This window comes from Phyllopteryx taeniolatus, chromosome 7, assembly GCF_024500385.1.
Source record: "Phyllopteryx taeniolatus isolate TA_2022b chromosome 7, UOR_Ptae_1.2, whole genome shotgun sequence".
Taxonomy (NCBI): domain Eukaryota; kingdom Metazoa; phylum Chordata; class Actinopteri; order Syngnathiformes; family Syngnathidae; genus Phyllopteryx; species Phyllopteryx taeniolatus.
The window spans coordinates 31,138,088-31,156,454 of NC_084508.1; the positions used below are offsets into that span (position 1 = coordinate 31,138,088).

Consider the following 18,367-nt stretch of genomic DNA (forward strand, 5'->3'; position numbering starts at 1 on the left):
ACTATCATGAGTTACATCACCAATAAAGACTAGTGAGCCCGTTCCAGAAGCAGCCAGGCAAGCCCAACCCATGACATTACCTCCAACATGCTTCACAGATGAGTTTGTGTGTTCTGAATCATAAGCAGATCCTTTCTCTCTATATACTTCGGCCTTTCCATCTCTTTGGTAGATGTTAATCTTGGTCTCATCAGTCCATAAAACTTTGTGGCTTATCTCTGTATTTTGCAAAATCCAATCTGGCCTTCCGATTCTTTTTTCTGATGAGTGGTTTGCATCTTGTGGGATAGCCTGTAAATTTTTTCGTGATAACTTCACGACTGCCCTGTGGAGGTTGGCAGTGATGTCACTGACTGTTGTCTTTGGGTGTTTTTTCACAGCTCTCACAATATTTCTGTCATCAACTGCTGTTGATACCCTTGGCCAACCTCTTCAATGTCTGTTGCTCAGTACACCAGTAGTTCTTTCTTTTTAAAAACATTCCTTGTTGTATTGGCTATGCCCAATGTGTGTGCAATAGCTCTGATCCATTTTCACTCATCTCTCAGCTTCAAAATGGTTTGCTTTCCTCCCATAGACAGCTCTCTGGTCTTCATGTTAGCTTAACAGCAATTGCAGTTTTCACAGGTGAAACCCAAAGCCAAAAACAAGCACTATCTAATGTTTAAGCAATTAATCTAAAAGGCAACACCTGAACAACTAGAAACACCCATCAGTCACGTGTTCCAATACTTTTACTCACTTGAAAAGTGGGTGGGTTCAAACAAAAGGTGCTCTGTCCTGAGTGGTTAAACACATCTAGATGTAAATACCATGAAATAAAAGCTGGAATTCTGAACTTTTGTCTCATAATCATCTTTTGATCTAAAACCCAAATGTCTTCAGTATACAACAAAAACAAAGGAATTGACCTTGCCGTTCCAATACTTTTGGAGGGGACCTTATCTGTCATTCAGCCGGGAAAAGCCCCGTCTGCGTATCCTTTGTCTCGACATGAATGCGCAGTGATGTAATCGTTTATGCACGCCATAAGTATGGCGGCTCCCGGTGGAGTTCATATGTGACGGACAAATTAACACACACAACAACTCGGAGTGGCACTGATATTACGAATTCGCCGCGCTGGAGCGAGCTGTTTAGCTCCTTAACTCGTTAGCGCATTAGCTCGGCTCGACTAGCGAGCACAACAAACAGTTACGATTCCCTTAAGTGTCTCTGTTGTGTGACTACGCGCTACACACGGAGCAAGGCTGTGGAGTATTGGACAGAGCCTAAACCGGCGGAACGGTGCACTCTTGCCGGTCCCATGAGCCCACTAACGGCTCATGACACAGCCGTCCAACTCCGTCGGCTCACTGTGTGATCCGCACGCTGACTCACCACAACAAAGACCATTTATCGAGCCCGGAAAAACTATCATGTCCATTTTATTTATCGAACGATAAGTCAATAACGTAATTATCGTGACAGGCCTGTAAGTGTGGTTATTTGTCTGTATGTGCCGTGTGATTGGCTGCCAAAAAAAAAAAAATTGAACATATTTTGTCAACATGTTGCCCAATACATACATGTTGCACTATGGATTGTTGTTTTTATTTATTTATTTATTCATTCATTTATTTGATTTAGTTCCGTGTGCATTTTGAGTAACCACAAGGCCAGTCCCTTTCCACACCAAACTCATGCAACAAGGATTTGGATTGGACAATTTAGACTATGGATCTTGCTGTGTGCACTTGGGAGCAGTGATGCTATAATTGTAACGGCAAAGAGTATTTTTATTATTTTATGAATTGTCTCACACATTTGTTGTCAAACTAATCCATCTTTGCACCGAAAACAACGTGACATTGCACTATCAATCTTTGATGAAATGATAGGATTACAGTAATTAGGGTGTTGCGCACCAAGCATGGATAAAGACTTTTATTTTAAGAGATGTTAATTTTCAAATAAAAATAGGCATAAAAAATTACAAATGAGTTGTATTGACACGGTCCGCTATAAAATAACAGGCCAAAGGACATTTAAAAATATTATTACATTTTTATTTTCTAAACAACTAAATATTTCATTATTTAGGTCTTCCCACATTATCCTGACATTAAAAAAATATATCTCAAAATTCTTCACACTAATAGATTTAAAAAAGTAATTTACAGTAGATGCAGCTTTACTGAGTGGAGTCTTGCCCATTTACCTCTGCTAAATAGCCATATTTGTGCTGGGGAAACCCCATCTGCACTTGCCCTATATCCCTTTACCAGAAGCACTCTACACACCAAGTGTTCTCCTCCTCTCCAGCACTCAACCCGTGATGAACATCTTCGACGGCTTACAAGAAAGTAGGATGTATTTGCTTCTTGTCCACAGCCAGGAAATAGGTTGATAACATTTAGTGGTTTAAATTATTCTAAAAGTGGTTGACTGTTGCTGGTAGTCATCGTGGGACATTAGTGTGTCGACATTTAGAGTTTCAAAGAATAATAATAAAAAAAAAATAAAAAAAACAGTATGCTTACAGATGTTGGGCTGCGGCACTCCTGCATGTTGTTAAACCGATCCGGAGAGGACAGATCCATGGAAATGCTACAGTAAACACAGTTTATGCTCAGTATGTTAACACCTAATCACTCAGGTCCACTACAATAACTGATACATTGTCAGAGCACAAAATGTTTCCCAGTACTTACTGAGATTTAGTCACGTCTCCATCTCTATTTGTGCTTAGTTGTTCCAGGCAGTTGATAAAAACCTATCATGGACATGGACAGTCTGGTTAGGCACATTAAGAACCACACACAAAACCTTGTGGTAGAACAGTTAAACTACAAATAGCACACAGTAAGAGAGTCCCCAAAGCCACCCGAGTGTACAACCAGTTCTTGTCTTCATTGGGACTTTTGGCCTGGATATTTGTTAGATAAATTGTAGAAGTTATCATTTATTTGCTTAGCTTGCATTAGTATAATGGACAATTTTAGATGTCTCGCCTTCAAAAAGAAGACTCAGCATCATCCGATGGAAGGGCGCCTGAACCAAGGACGTGATCGGATGTGGTCGGGTCGTGACAGGTGTTGGTTCAATATTATGTGTTGTGTCTTATTACTTAGAACACTATGTCTGGAAAAAACCCTCTTATAATCAAATATTTTGTGTTGTGTCTTATTGCTTAGAACATTATGATTTGTAAATCCCTCCTATTTCAAATAAAAGCAGGAGCGAGGGGGGGGGATTGTTTAGAGCGTGTTGAGAGGCTGTGATCTGAACAATCTCCCATACGCCCTCCTCATGAGAAAAAGAAACCAGCGTCTTCATTCCTTTTGTGTCTATTTTTTATAATGTTGTGTAAGATAAATCCAACAATATTTTAGCGGAAGATTGGAGAAATATGCAGCATTTTGCAATCGACACAAACCCGACTTATGCCGATGTGCAATTATTTCTCTGGCCACAACTAAAAACCAGTTGTCATACAGACATCATCAATAAGCCTTAGATTGCATCCACCTTTCAATTAAGGCACGACCACACAACGAATTCAGCTACGTGAACGGGAAAGGATTTAATTCAATCAATGCACAAATCTGTGATCCACATCGCTTGGAGTAACGCACAATTCATTCCTTCATTTTACAGAATAGTTCCATGGATGCATGCCTGCCTCCATTGAAGAAGAAGAAGAAGAATCACCTTTATTGTCATGAACATGCATGCATGCACATGAAATTTGTTCTCTGCATTTTACCCATCACAGTGAACACACACAGCAGTGGTTAAATTCTCCCACCATCCCACGTAATTTTTCCCCCATTGTTTGTGAGACGTGCAATTGTTCCTCACAGTACTTTTCTGGTTTGTTTCTGTAACCCAAAAAGTTATATTAAAGGTGGGTTAATTTCCACTTCTCAGACAAGTTCCTCAATTAATGTTGGTTTCACAGAGATATCAAATTTCTACACCCTCTTTTTGGGAGAGGGAAGTCAATCTCCGCATTCTAAAAGGGATTGTTGCTACCAGATTTGGTCAATTGGAGGTGTTTCTAAAAGCAAATGAGGCTCGACGTGTGCGAGCTGGGCTGTTTAGAACAGGTGAGATTAATTAACACATTACTTACTGATGTGTGTGTGACAGGTGCCTGCACGTTTGATTAATACGTGTGTTTTGGTGCTTGAACACATTCTAAATTTCAGTCGTACAAATGAATTTGGAGCCTGTTCTATGCACTCTTTGATGAATGAGGGCCCAGGACTGCTACACGTTATTCATGGGGCACATGAGCCAGAGTATGCTGGCTTTTGGTATACTCAGGCCTGATACACTGACAGGAAACCATACACATGCTATCACACTACTGACACCAAACACGTCATACACGTACACAGCCGCATATATAGTGCAGTGAAAAAGTATTGGCCCCCTTCTCAAATTTGTATACTTTTGCATAGTTTCCCCACTTTAATGTTTAAGATCATCAAACAAATGCAAATATCAGACAAATATAACCCAAGTACACTTAAAATTAGGTTTTTAAATGGTGATTTCATTTATTAAGGAAAAATTACTATTCAAAGTTAACTTGTCCTAATTGTGGCTAATCATAATTTTTGGTTACTTTTCACTGATCACACCCAAGCCTGATTACCTCCAGGCCTGTTCAATCAGATCACTTAAACAGACTCTGTTCCGACAAAATCAAGTCGAACAAAAGATCTAAAAAAGCTGCAACAAAATGACACGATCCAAAGAAATTCCAGAACAGCCGAAAAATAAAGTAATTGCCCTTTCGCAGTGTGGAAAGTGTTATAAAAGCCATTTATAAAGCTTTAGGATTCCAGCGAAACATAGAGAGAGCCATTACATCTCATGGAGAAAACATGGAACAGTGGTGAACCTTCCTAGGAGTGGTCGCCCTACAAGAGAACAGCAATGACTCATCCAGGAGGTCACAAAGGAACTCAGGACAACTTCTACAGAACTGCAGGCCTCCCTTGCCTCAGTTACAGTCAGTGTTCATGACACAACAATAAGGAAGAGACTGGGCAAAAATAGTATACATGGCAGAGTTCCAAGGCGAAAACCACTGCTGAAGACAAACAACATGAAGGCTCGCCTTGCTTGGGCAAAAAAAATAAACAGAATATTATATGGACTAGCTTTTAGGAAGATGTGTGTCTCGTTACATCTGCCGTAAATGTACCACAGCATTTCAGAAAAAGAACATGATACCAACAGTCAAACATGGTGGTGGTAGTGTGATGGTCTTGGGCTGTTTCCTCCTTCAGGACCTGGACAAGTTGCTGTGATTGATGGAACCATAAACTTTGCTCTTTAGCAGAAAATCCTGCAGCAGAATGTTCAGCCATCAGTTTGCGACCTCAAGCTATAGCGTACTTGGGTTCGGCAGCAGGATAACAATCCAAAACATACCAGCAAGTCAACTTTTGAATGTCTTAAAAAAACAAAATGAAGGTTTTGGAGTGGCCTAGTCAAAGTCCAGACTTGAATCCAACTGAAATGCAGTGGCATGACTCATTGCCAGTTATAGAAAACACTTGATATCAGCTTGATTTCTTGACTGCTGATGAGGATGGCCAAACCAGTTATTAGGTTTAGGGGGGCCATTACTTTTTCAGACAGCGCCAGGTAAATTTGAATAGTATTTTTTCCTTAATAAATGAAATCACTATTAAAAACAGAATTTTAAGGTCACTTGGGTTATATTTGTCTGATATTTACATTTGTTTGATGATCTTAAACATTAAAGTGGGGAAACTATGCAAAAATATAAGAACTTGAGAAGGGTGCCAATAGTTTTTCACGGCACTGTACACACACATTCAATTTAACAGTGTTTAATCCTGAAGCTGAAGCCCGATTTATATGTAAGCAATTGTATGGCTTTACTTATAATGAATGTGGTTGGCTTAAAAAATAAAAAAAAAATCCATAACTTTTGACACACATGTAGTGCACATTTATTAGAACACCACCCAATGTAACGTTTATGCCAAAGCTGTCCTAAATTAACAGCATTGGTAATTAGCAAAATCATGTTTGTACTTCTGTAATGGTTAACACACTAGTACTGAGGTATTCAACTAAACTGTAAATAATTTCAGTTGGAAAAAAAATCTTGACGCGTAGGTCCAAAAGATCATACTGTCCAACTATTTATTGTGATATATATTTAATTGGGCAGCACGGGGCGGCACGGTGGACGACTGGTTAGAGCGTCAGCCTCACAGTTCTGAGGACCTGGGTTCAATCCCCAGCCCCACCTGTGTGGAGTTTGCATGTTCTCCCCGTGCCTGCGTGGGATTTCTCTGGGGAGTCTGGTTTTCTCCCACATCCCAAAAACATGCATGGTAGGTTAATTGAAGTCTCTAAATTGCCCCTCGGTGTGAATGTGAGTGCGAATGGCTGGCAAACAGTTCAGGGTGTACCCCGCCTCCTGCCCAATGATAGCTGGGATGGGCTCAAGCACTCCCGTGACCCTTGTGAGGTTAAGCGGCTCAGAAAATGGATGGATGGATGGATATATTTAACTGGCCTAGTCGTTGTATGTACATCTGCGTAATATGAATACCTCAAATCAAATTAATTCACTACATTTCAAAAAACGTTTGGCATTTTTTATTGTCAAGTAACACAGAACTGAACATACACTACATTGCAAAAAGTATTCGCTCACCTGCCTTGACTCACATATGAATTTAAGTGATATCCCATTCTTAATCCATGGGGTTTATTATGACGTCGGGCCACCCTTTGCAGCTATAACATCTTAAACACTTTTGGGAAGACTTTCAAATCTTGTTTATTAGGAGTTTTTGCCCATTCTTCCAGGAACATATTTGTGAGATTATACGCTGATGTCGGATGAGAAGGCCTGGCTCTCAGTCTCCGCTCTAACTCATCCAAAAGTCTTCTATAGGGTTGAGGTCAGGATTGTGCAGGCCAATCAAGTTCATCGACATCAAACTCACTCATCCGTGTCTTTATGAACCCTGATTTGTGCATTGATCCACAGACATGTTGGAACAGAAAGAGGCCATCTCCAAACATTTCCCACAAAGTTGGAAATGTCCAAAATCTCTTGGTATGCTGAAGCATTCAGAGTTCCTTTCACCAGAGCTCAGAGGGTAATATTATCTATTAGATTAATATCTTACAAATTCTGGTAGGGTAATTAAGCTTATGAACCGTGTAATGTTCTCTCATATACCAGAATCACACATGCAAACACCAAAGGCATGAAAAAGGTGACAAAAAAAATAAAAAATAAAATACATTGTAGGGGATCCCCCGGGACCCGGCAGATAATTATTTTTTTATTTTAACATAAATTAAGCAATCTGGAAGACTCTCAAGAGTACAATAAAGCAAAATCAACAAATTTTATTCACGCAGAAAAACATTTATTTACACCGCTCAAGTACTTGTTGATGTAAAAATTCATTTATTCATTCATCTTCCGTTCCGCTTATCCTCACGATTTAAGATTAAAATTAAATTTGCCTAATTTCTTTGCTTTTTTGTTTTGGCATCCAACTTCAGTCAGGCCCAGCTCCACCTTCACCTGTTGCCTGCTTCAAGCTGCGCCACATGAATAGCATCCTCCTCTTTAAGCACTCTCATTCTGGAAAATAATTGACTAAAATCATTGTCTGTTTCACTTCATTTTTCACTATTAACAACTTCAAATGCTATTCCCAAATGCATCCTCCAGGAAAATGTAAGTACAACATTTTTCTGTTTTTATTGGCCATTTCTGAATTTCCAGTTCAGGGTGTACCCCGCCTCTCGCCCGAAGATAACTGGCATTGGCTCCAGCCCAGCACGCCCGCAACCCTAGTGAGGATAAGCGGTATGGAAAATGGAATGGAATTTCTGAATTTGAAGTTAGTTCATTCTGTGGTGTGACATAATGCTTAACATCGCTTGGTCGCTTAATACATTTAACATTAACATCCGATCTAATTAATACAAGATGTACTCGCGGGTTCAGCTCTTGTCGCCGATGTTACGTGTGCTTTCCTGGTTTCGCCACGACCCACAGCACCTCAACGCTAAAATACAAAAGACCAGTGCAACAAATACGACACTGGCTAATCTGATGAGCAAAAATGTTTCTTAAACATAAGAGTAGCAATAGAGGATGTCAGCTCCAGAGGTGGGTAGAGTAAAAACTATTGTACAAATATTGTACTCAGTAGAGTACTGTTACTTGACTCAAGTAAAAGTAAAATATTTGAGTAAGAGTAAAAGGTACACAGTGAAATAATTAATCAAGTAAATAGCACAAACATTACAATTAAAAAAAAATATATATATATTGCAATTTACTGCACGGTGTTTTCTCAAGTTATAAGTGAGCTGAAATATCGACGTTTGGGCAGACAGTGCCAGACAAATACTACAATACATGAACGCTGTTGTTTTTGTTCGTCTAAATGTAAACACGAGTTTCGGGCCATTGACTGCATGGTTACGATGACCTTCCCAAAATGGTGGCCATTTAGGCACGACGATAAGCCGGGTTGGTTTATCTAGTGTAAGTACCTATGCCCGGGAAGCCCATTACAAGAGTTGTGTGAGATCATGTGACATTCTTTTGTCGTTTGATTGGTGAACTAGACTTAAACGTCACTAGCGTTTAAATTAGATTGCCGCAAACAGCGCCCAATGCGGAAGTCGAAGTCGTCTCACGCACGAAATAGTTGATAAATAAGCAATAATTGATAAATCAAAGTAGTGAGCGACATTTAGATCATTGTAACGGAGTACAGTTACCGCTAACTGCCAGCGTTCAAGGAGTACGAAACAGCCTATGACGACAGCGACGCCGATCCCCCCTCCCCAGGAAAAACTCATCGGATCTATATGATTCACGTAAATGGCATATTTTGAGTTCAAAACGGCGAATTTCACCCAAAGGCGACTGATTTGCATGTATGTACAACCACAATTCCAATGCCAAACCACATTCTGCCCGTGTTACAGCAGCGTGGCTTCGTAGTAAAAGAATGCGAATACAAGGCTGGCCTGCCTGCAGTCCAGACCTGTCTCCCAATGAAAATGTATGGCGCATTATCCATCCATCCATTTTCTGAGCCGCTTATCCTCACAAGGGTCGCGGGAGTGCTGGAGCCTATCCCAGCTATCATCGGGCAGGAGGCGGGGTACACTCTGAACTGGTTGCCAGCTAATCACAGGGCACACATAAACAAACAACCATTCGCACTCACATTCACACCTAGAGGCAATTTAGAGACTTCAATTAACCTACCATGCATGTTTTTTTTGGGGTGTGGGAGGAAACTGGAGTAACTGGAGAAAACCCACACAGGCACCAGTCGGCCACCGTGCTGCCGTATGGCGCATTATGAAGCGTAAAATACGACAACGGAGACCCCGGACTATTGAACAGCTGAAACTGTACATCAAGCAAGAATGGGAAAGAATTCTACTAAAATAAAGGAAAAGTGTGACTTTCCCCTTTTCTGTTTCAGCAGTCTTAAACAATTCTACATAATAACTTAAACACATCATAACAATTTAACGGTTTTAGAGGTTCACTTTCTACCCCTCATAATCAACTCCTCCACTTTTACACTCAGTGATAGGATTGCCCTCTTGCTTGTCTGGCCAGGATGTTCTGTAATCCCACTTCAGATCTTGAGGGGCAATGGTTGTTCAAAAGTTAAAAAATTATGCTTTGTCTCAAAATGGAATTTCACCTTTGCACTTTTAATCAGTGCTCCCAGTAGGAAGTAGAAACAGAAATGACTCTGGTCATTCCATTATCATTTTTTTGGGAGAATGCCATTTGTTGCGTTTTCTCTCCCTTTATGTTTTTTTTTTCCTCCTTCTCCTTCTCTCTCTGTCTTTGTCAGATCCATCCATCCATTTTCTGTACCGCTTATCCTCACTAGGGTCACGGGCGTGCTGGAGCCTATCTCAGCTATCTTCGGGCGAGGGACGGGGTACACCCTGAACTGGTCGCCAGCCAATCGCAGGGCACATATAAACAAACAACCATTTGCACTCACATTCACACCTAAAGGCAATTTAGAGTCTTCAATCAATCTACCATGCATGTTTTTGGGATGTGAGAGGAAACCGGAGTACCCGGAGAAAACCAATGCAGGCACGAGGAGAACATGCAAACTCCACACAGGCGGAGCCGGGATTTGAACCCTGGTCCTCAGAAGTGTGTGGCAGATGTGCTAACCAGTCGTCCACCGTGCCGCCTCTTTGTCTAGTCTGCAGTGTAAATCACAGTGTTTCCCACCTAAAATGGAGACTTGATTGGCTGAGTAAGGTCATGTGGGATGGCGTTTGTACATTTTGTCATCCATTAAAACAATACCATATAGCCTACAATGGCTGCGCCGCTTAAAATAGAAGCGCTCCGTCTGGTTTGAATCATAACCCTTACTTTTTGGTGTGGGTCTGGGTCCGTATGGGACAGCTGCTGGGTCCGGACCCAGACTCAGCTATCTAGTATGTTGAATGTATTTAACCAAAATGTTTAGATGCAAACATTTTTATTCTTATCCTTGAAATTACTCTTCAAAAAATTGTAAGGTACATTACACTGGACAAGGTACATTATTTATTGATTGAGATGACAAATTATTTCTATTTTATTGCATTCATGAACAGAATTTTTATTTTTTTGTCATTGAATGTAATACTGGATTAATTGCTTACTTCTCAGTGCAAACCAGTGATCCGTCACAAATTTGAGAATAAAGATGAAATAAATTTGAAATTCCTCATTTCTGTTTAAAATTGTATACAACACTGAGCCCAATAAAATTGAAAGAGTCAGCATCAAAGAATTTTACATTGTTAGATGGTCAAGTATTCTCGTAATCATAAATGTGTTTGTAAGCAAATAAACTGTGAGAGTAGGCTGTGCTGATAGGGGACATTTTATTTATGCCAAGTCAATACTTTTGTCTAACACTAATGAACATACAGTGACAAACTACAATACTATATTATTATAATCCCTCAAAGGGAAATTCAATTCAGAGGCTGCTTTTTGTTGCACACCATACAGATAAGCAGAGCGCACAAATATAGGGATGCAAGTAGGAAGCTTAAGAGTGATGGGGCATGCAAACAGTGATTGCACCCGAGATGAGCTTGGGGGTTTGCTCGAGGGCACCTCGGCAGTAGTCAGGATGCAGATGAGAGTTTCTGCAACAACTAGTTACAGTGCACATTGATGATGAATGTTTGGTTTGTTGGACTTTACTTTAAAATTCAAAAGGCATACATTTTTTCTACCAGTGTAGCTTGAGTGAAAAAAATATCCTTACCTTCATGATGCTCACGCAGAGGTCTGAGGCTTGGTCTTGAACTTGGTCCAGCTGTAGTATCTGTGGAAATATTGCACATGAATAGAATATCACCTGCTCTATTTATATCTGTTACTAAATAATTAGGTTTTGTATTGCTTTTGTTTACATTAAATATAAGTAACTGTGACAAACATAATTCGATAGCTTAAGGCGTGTTAATCGCAGTGTTGCAGGATTTTGGCTATATCCTACCGAGTACTTGAGCATAGGCAGTGACACAAACAAAATTTATGCGTAAACTTCATTAGTGATCAGCTTTTGGTCTTGTCTAAAAGCTGTGTGCAGCTACAGTGTAGCAGTAGATCCAGTTTTCACAGCATGGTCTTCTAGAAGGAGAAGGTGAAAAGTTCAAGTAGGAAATTGTGTAAAAGAAGTAGTTTTTGCTTTGAAGTCACTGAAAATAACTCTCCCAAAAACAAGTCAATTGGTAAAAAGTAATGCAGTAAGCATGAATTATGTAACATTATGACAAACACACATATTTCTGCAGCTATGATTACTATCTTACATTGATCTCTCCTGGTTTGATCTCCAGAGGCTCTCTGAGTGATTGCAGCATCTGGACCACAGACTGTTCAAACTGAGATGGCTGACCAAATAAGCAAAAGAAGACATGAAAATATAATATAACATCCTCAGAAATGTTTGCCAAAAAACAAGGCATTTGTCCTGACAATCTAGGGGTTATTCAGCAAAAAAGAAATAAAATAAAATAAATATGTGTGTAAGATAACGTAGGGAAAAACTTTCAATAATAAAATATCATGCATCCTCACCAGCCCAGTAAGGCCCTCATTATCTACCACCCAGTCTTCCTTCTCAGCCAGGCTCCTGACATCTGAAAAGCACACAAATTAGCTCAGCATATGTTTTCTTCCAGTTAGAGATTGGTCAAGCACAATACAGAAACCAGATATGAAGTGTATTGCTGCAAACTCTTTTACTGTCCTTTATCATCTATAAGGATGTGGGTCTGTCTGTTTACAGAGTCCTACCTGTATAACATGCATATTGATGCCCTTTTTCTGTGAATTTGTGTTTCTGGAAGTTAAAGAACGGCAAAGCAGTGTTTGAAAGCCCAATGTACATCGTAAAAATGTAAAATTGTGCATTTTGTAGTCTACAATCCAATCATCGATTTTCTATACCTCTTGTCTTCATTAGGGTTGTGGGTGAGTGGAGCCAATCCCAGCTAACTTTGGGCAAGAAGTGTGGTACACCCTTGGACTGGTTGCCATCCGATTGCAAGGTAGTTTTAAAAGAAAAAACTCAGAATTAAATGGAATTTGCACTAAACAGCCTTCCCAAGCGGTCTGGTGGACAACTGGTTAGCACATCTGCCTCACAGTTCTGAGGACCCGGGTTCAAATCTGGCCTCGCCTGTGTGGACTTTACATGTTCTCTCTGTGCCTACGTGGGTTTTCTCTGGGTACTCCTGTTTCCTCCCACATCCCCAAAACATGCATGGAAGGTTAATTGAAGACTCTAAATTGCCCGTAGGTGTGAAAGTGAGTGCAAATGTTTTTTTGTCTACGTGAGCCCTGCGATTGGCTGGCAATCAGTTCAGGTTGTACCCCACCTCTTGCCCGAAGATAGCTGGGATAGTCTCCAGCACTCCCGTGACCCTTGTTTGTTTATATGTGCCCTGTGATTGGCTGCCGACCAGTTAACGGTGTATCCCGCCTCTCCCCCGAAGATAGCTAGGAAAGGCTCCAGAACGCCTGTGAATGAAAACTTACAAAACAATAATGCTGTCTGCTGAGTTGCATACATTAATGCATTTGTGTTTGTATGATGGTATTGTATTTTAACCAGCCAAGATGTCTACAGCTTTTGAATTTAAAAAAAAAAAAAAAAAAAAAAAAAAAAAGTAGCAGGAGTTCCTGTGTTGCACACTGGCAGTTCCAGTTCCGAAACCTGTACTGATCAACTTACACAAGTCTTTTCCAATATGCTTCCCAGTGTTGTTTTCTTAGGTCCATTCTTAGGCGTTCATATTTCAACTGAACTATTCCAAAACACACTGCTGTTTATTTGGTGCTTTAAACTCTATAATACATGTAATATACCGTAACACTCTTTCCTCTGGGCAGGCCTCTCTCACCATCAGTAGTGTGCAGCAGTGTCACCATGAGGCAGTGAACTCTCAATTCCAGCAGCAGATCCTGGATCACCTGCAACAGATCATTTGGGATCTCCAAGGCAGACAAAGCTTCAAAACAACCCCTGGAGGAGAACCATCAGAAGATAGAGGTCATTAAATTATACAGCAGCCCAGACATTAAAGATTCTAAAAACACATGGTGTACATGCATCAAACAGTTAATTCTATTCAAAGTCCATTCACCTGACAGTGTGAATGATTTGCGTGAGCCAGGTCCCAGAAAGTTCTGTCTTGTTCTCCCACCCTCCATAAAGACTTTGCTCCCCTTGTGGCAGTGTAGTGGGAAGGAGGGCTCCACGGACAAACTTAACTAACCGATTGGTCAGTTCCTCAATCATTTTCTACACAGACAATATAGACAGTTAGGGGGACCTATACTCCAGAGTGAGTTGAAACACTGTCAGTAAGACATTTCTTTGAAGCTTCACTGTTACATTCCATACTTTGAAATCATTTTGTCGTTGTCGGGCATTCTTCTTAGATTTTTCCACTTGTCCAGATTTTTCTCCAGTCTGCAGAAGAGATGGGGACACAAAAAATCTGCTGTCTGCTACCTGCAGATCTTACTTCTCACTGTAATAATGTTTGCGGTACTTACCTCACTAAAAAGACTCCCATTAACATAAGAAATCCAAAGCTTCCAGAAGTTAGGCAGCTGGCCAATCACCACGTCTGAAAGCTTTTCCAAAAATTGCACCTGCTGAGGGGTTTCAAAGTGCCAGTCTAAAAGGGATAAACATACGAGTACTTTATAAATCAATCACCCAAAATCATGCATGGAGTCTCTTATTTAAATGTTGGGCATTGAATATAAGAGTTGCCGAAACCCAACTCAAAGTGTGAAGTTTCCCCAAATTAAACAAAACTGGTGACAATACAGCGGCACGGTGGACGACTGGTTAGAGCGTCAGCCTCACAGTTCTGAGGTCCCGGGTTCAATCCCGGCCCCGCCTGTGTGGAGTTTGCATGTTCTCCCCGTGCCTGCGTGGGTTTTCTCCGGGTACTCCGGTTTCCTCTCCCAAAAACATGCATGAATTTGAGACTCTAAATTGCCCGTAGGTGTGAATGTGAGTGCAGATGGTTGTTTGTTTGTATGTGCCCTGCGATTGGCTGGCAACCAGTTCAGGGTGTACCCTGCCTCCTGCCCGATGACAGCTGGGATAGGCTCCAGCACGCCCGCGACCCTAGTGAGGAGAAGCGGCTCAGAAAATGGATGGATGGATGGTGACAATACAGTACACTCTTTTGCCTCATAGCTGAGACTACTGTCATCACTTCAGTCATTGCTCCTACTGGAACACTTGAGGATCAAAGATAAGCAGTACTTCATTCGCTGCCATTTGTACCCACCAATAGTGAAACTCACATTCAGTAAATTCACCCCCCAAAAAATAAAATAATTAAAAAAATAAATAAATAAAATCATATAAAATTGTGCCTGCACAACAACTTTTAGACAAGTCACAAAAGCTTTGTCTTTATGTTGAAAAACAAACTATTGAAGAATTTACAATGTAATTTTATCTTAATGATAAAATGGAATGGATATATTACATTTGTGACAATGTATCAGTGTGGTTCTGTGTATGAGCTTTATCTTGTTTGCTCGTTGCTAAGTTTAAGGTAAAACATGAAGACATATTTCAATTATTTTTCAAATAATTTTGAACATTCTGTGCATTTTTAATATCTAGAAAATACAACATTAAAATTCAGGCATTTTCAGAAATTTGATGTGTACACACACATTGTACTACATTGTTGTACATACAAGATGAAGAAATGTATCCATGTAATGTGTGGGTGAAATGTCCGGTGACTGTGGTCCTCACTGCTATGTCTTGTCATTTGCAGGCTACCCCCTCTCTTCAAAGATGATGTGTGGTTTAGCCCGGTGAGGGCCGACGGACGAGTACCCCCCTCCAGATCCAGAGCTCCTACACAGACTGAAACATACAGCAAAATGAGGAGAGGGGGCAGTACAGGACAAATTAACTCAACACAAACACATACTTCAAATATCAAATAATCCAATCAGACATTTTTACAATTCCACATTCCTCCATAATCTCAGAAGGGTTTCACAATAAACAATGCTGATTCAGTCATCTTATGCTTTCTTTATTTTTGTTCTGATCCAGCTCTTGCAAAAACAGGTTGGTAAGCTTTGTGATAGCTGGGGTAAAGTAGGTTTACACCATTGGCCTCTATTTAATTTAATCCAGGTTGCCTGAGAGCAGAAATACACCAGATGGCAACAGGGAGCTAGCTGTGTTGGGTTGATAAAGCATTTAAGCCCTCAGCAATTTGGTAGCTTGGCTGGAGAGTTAAAATACCACAAAAGACACCTATAGAATAATGAATTAAAACATGACTTTTGATACGGGCTTCATTTATAAAACTACTACTAAAGAGTCATTGACCGACCGACTATGATATGTAAGAAATTTGATGAATGAGAAACCCCTCGGAACAGTGCAAATGCATAATGGCTGTGCACATAATTTTGTGTCAATAACACGTACATAACTAGTATCGCTCATATCCCACACATTACATCTGATATGTAAAACTTTGTTTTCACTCTGATGTTTTTCTCTCATTAGAGGGATGAGAGCTGGTGTTTTTCCAGGTGTTGGCTGAGAAGCGTCGACAATTGTGTGCGTGCGAGCAAGAGAGCGAGAGAGAAAGCAAAAGTGGGAGGGAGAGAGGAAGAGAGGGAGGGAGGGAAAGAGAGGGGTATGAATGTGCATGCCATTCTCTTTCCAAAAATATAATCTAGACACTGAACTTTGATCACTTTCTTATTACATCTAAGAGATGCATATTCTGTTATGCATAAGGAAATTTGTCTATTTCAGCGATAGCAGAATACTGTAATATCGGTCTTTTTGTGAGACGGCAATGTATTTGAACACACAAATTTAAGTTCCAATTTAGTTATTGGAGCAGACAATCTAAAAGGTGTTAATTCACACCCTTCTAATGTAGAACTGATTGAGCCTAATCACAACCTCATGTCTCCTTGTCAAATTTCTGAACACCAGAGTCCCTCTAATTATTCGCTGACAAACGTATTTTCCTATGAACTAATTTTCCTGCAAATTGTATTGACATTGGCAGAAGAAGCGCTGTTCAGGAAATGGGAGAACTGCAGTCTATAATTGAATCAGGCACAGTCAGATTGGGAGCATTGGGGTTCAACTAAATGGATGCAACTTTTACTGCTAGAGTCCTTAGACTTATGTAAGTTACTGTAGACCCACCATCAGAACAATGATTTCTGATACGTTTGATGCTAATAAAAACGATGTTTAGTTGTACACCGGAACATGTGATATACAGTAAAGTAAGGAGAAAGAGGCTAAAGTCAAGTGGTGCCTGTCGGTACCGGTAAAGAGGATACAGTTATGCAAGATAATGGTGGGTAGGACAGGGAGGAAGTGTGAGGCTGAGCCATGCAGTGGATGTGGTTTCCCAATGGTGGCTGTCTGAAGGTTGCCTGAGTGAAGGGATGTTTCAAGAGGCATGGGTTCGGGCAAGAGGTGAGCAGTAAAGACCACAGATGGTGAATAGCTACCAGGTGGCCGAGTATGTGCTGCTGAGAAAAGGAGGAGAGAAGACAGAAAAACAAAGAAAAAGTCTGCAAATAGTCCCACAAGGACAATGATAGTCATTTGTTTAAAAATGTAAGGTGTGGATATCTGCCCAATCAAGCCTCGTGGAGCTGTGATTTGATGATCTGAACTCTTTTAATAGAATAAAAGACTCCAGCAGTACTAAATGAAACCTAGATGCTTTGTTTATGTACTGAATTATGAGTGTAGTGACCTGTAATTAGTTTGTGGTCACATCATTCAACAGAACTCCATTTCATAGAATAAACAAAATACAAAGGAAATAACTTTTCCTCAAAATTTCCTACAAGGTAAACCAGGTATTTACATATTTTCTTTGTAAAATATGATTAGCTGGTACGCACAGTTGGTTAATTGAGTGCATATTTGCGGTTGATTAAATTACCACAAATAAAAATGCCAGACACTGTATTCAAAAGCACACAGATTCTATCAGTCAAGACGACATCAACGACTTGATGTAGTATTCATGTTTGAGTGACAACGGGTAGTGGGAACCAGAGGTAGGGGACTCGAGTCACGAGTTGCTGATTTTATGACTTGCTTGGCTAAAGCGTATGAAAGATTCAACTTGACTTTAACTTCAACTATAACCCCAATTCCAATGAAGTTGGGACGTTGTGTTAAACCTAAATAAAAACAGAATACAATGATTTGGAAATCATGTTCAATCTATATTTAATTGAATACACTACAAAGACAAGATATTTAATGTTCAAACTGACAAACTTTATTGTTTTTAGCAAATAATCATTAACTTTTAACTTTTATGGCTCCAACACGTTCCAAAAAAGCTGGGACAGGTGGCTAAAAAACTGAGAAAGTTGAGGAATGCTCATCAAACACCTGTTTGGAACATCCCACAGGTGAACAGGCTAATTGGGAACAGGTGGGTGCCATGACTGGGTATAAAAGGAGCTTCCCTGAATTGCTCAGTAATTCACAAGCAAAGATGGGGCGAGGTTCCCCTCTTTGTGAACAAGTGCGTTACAAATAGTCGAACAGTTTAAGGACAATGTTCCTCAACGTACAATTGCAAGGAATTTAGGGATTTCATCATCTCCAGTCCATATCATCATCAAAAGGTTCAGAGAATCTGGAGAAATCACTGGATGTAAGCGGTAAGGCCAAAAACCAACATTGAATCCGTGACCTTCGATCCCTCAGGCGGCACTGCATCAAAAACC

General features: G+C 40.3%; 1 protein-coding gene across 4 annotated transcripts in view; it reads right to left on the bottom strand.

Moving 5' to 3' along the window:
* The window catches only part of exoc2 (exocyst complex component 2), a 130,993-nt gene that overhangs the window by 20,564 nt on the left and 92,062 nt on the right, over positions 1-18,367 (bottom strand). For all 4 annotated transcript variants that reach the window (XM_061778378.1, XM_061778377.1, XM_061778379.1 and 1 more), the window contains 10 exons: positions 15,375-15,488; positions 14,141-14,265; positions 13,986-14,054; positions 13,726-13,883; positions 13,483-13,604; positions 12,155-12,216; positions 11,887-11,967; positions 11,337-11,396; positions 2,694-2,755; positions 2,523-2,589 (listed from right to left, as the gene is read on the bottom strand). In XM_061778378.1, the coding sequence (XP_061634362.1) occupies positions 2,523-2,589; positions 2,694-2,755; positions 11,337-11,396; positions 11,887-11,967; positions 12,155-12,216; positions 13,483-13,604; positions 13,726-13,883; positions 13,986-14,054; positions 14,141-14,265; positions 15,375-15,488 (920 nt within the window). The remainder of the gene's footprint in view (positions 1-2,522; positions 2,590-2,693; positions 2,756-11,336; positions 11,397-11,886; positions 11,968-12,154; positions 12,217-13,482; positions 13,605-13,725; positions 13,884-13,985; positions 14,055-14,140; positions 14,266-15,374; positions 15,489-18,367) is intronic.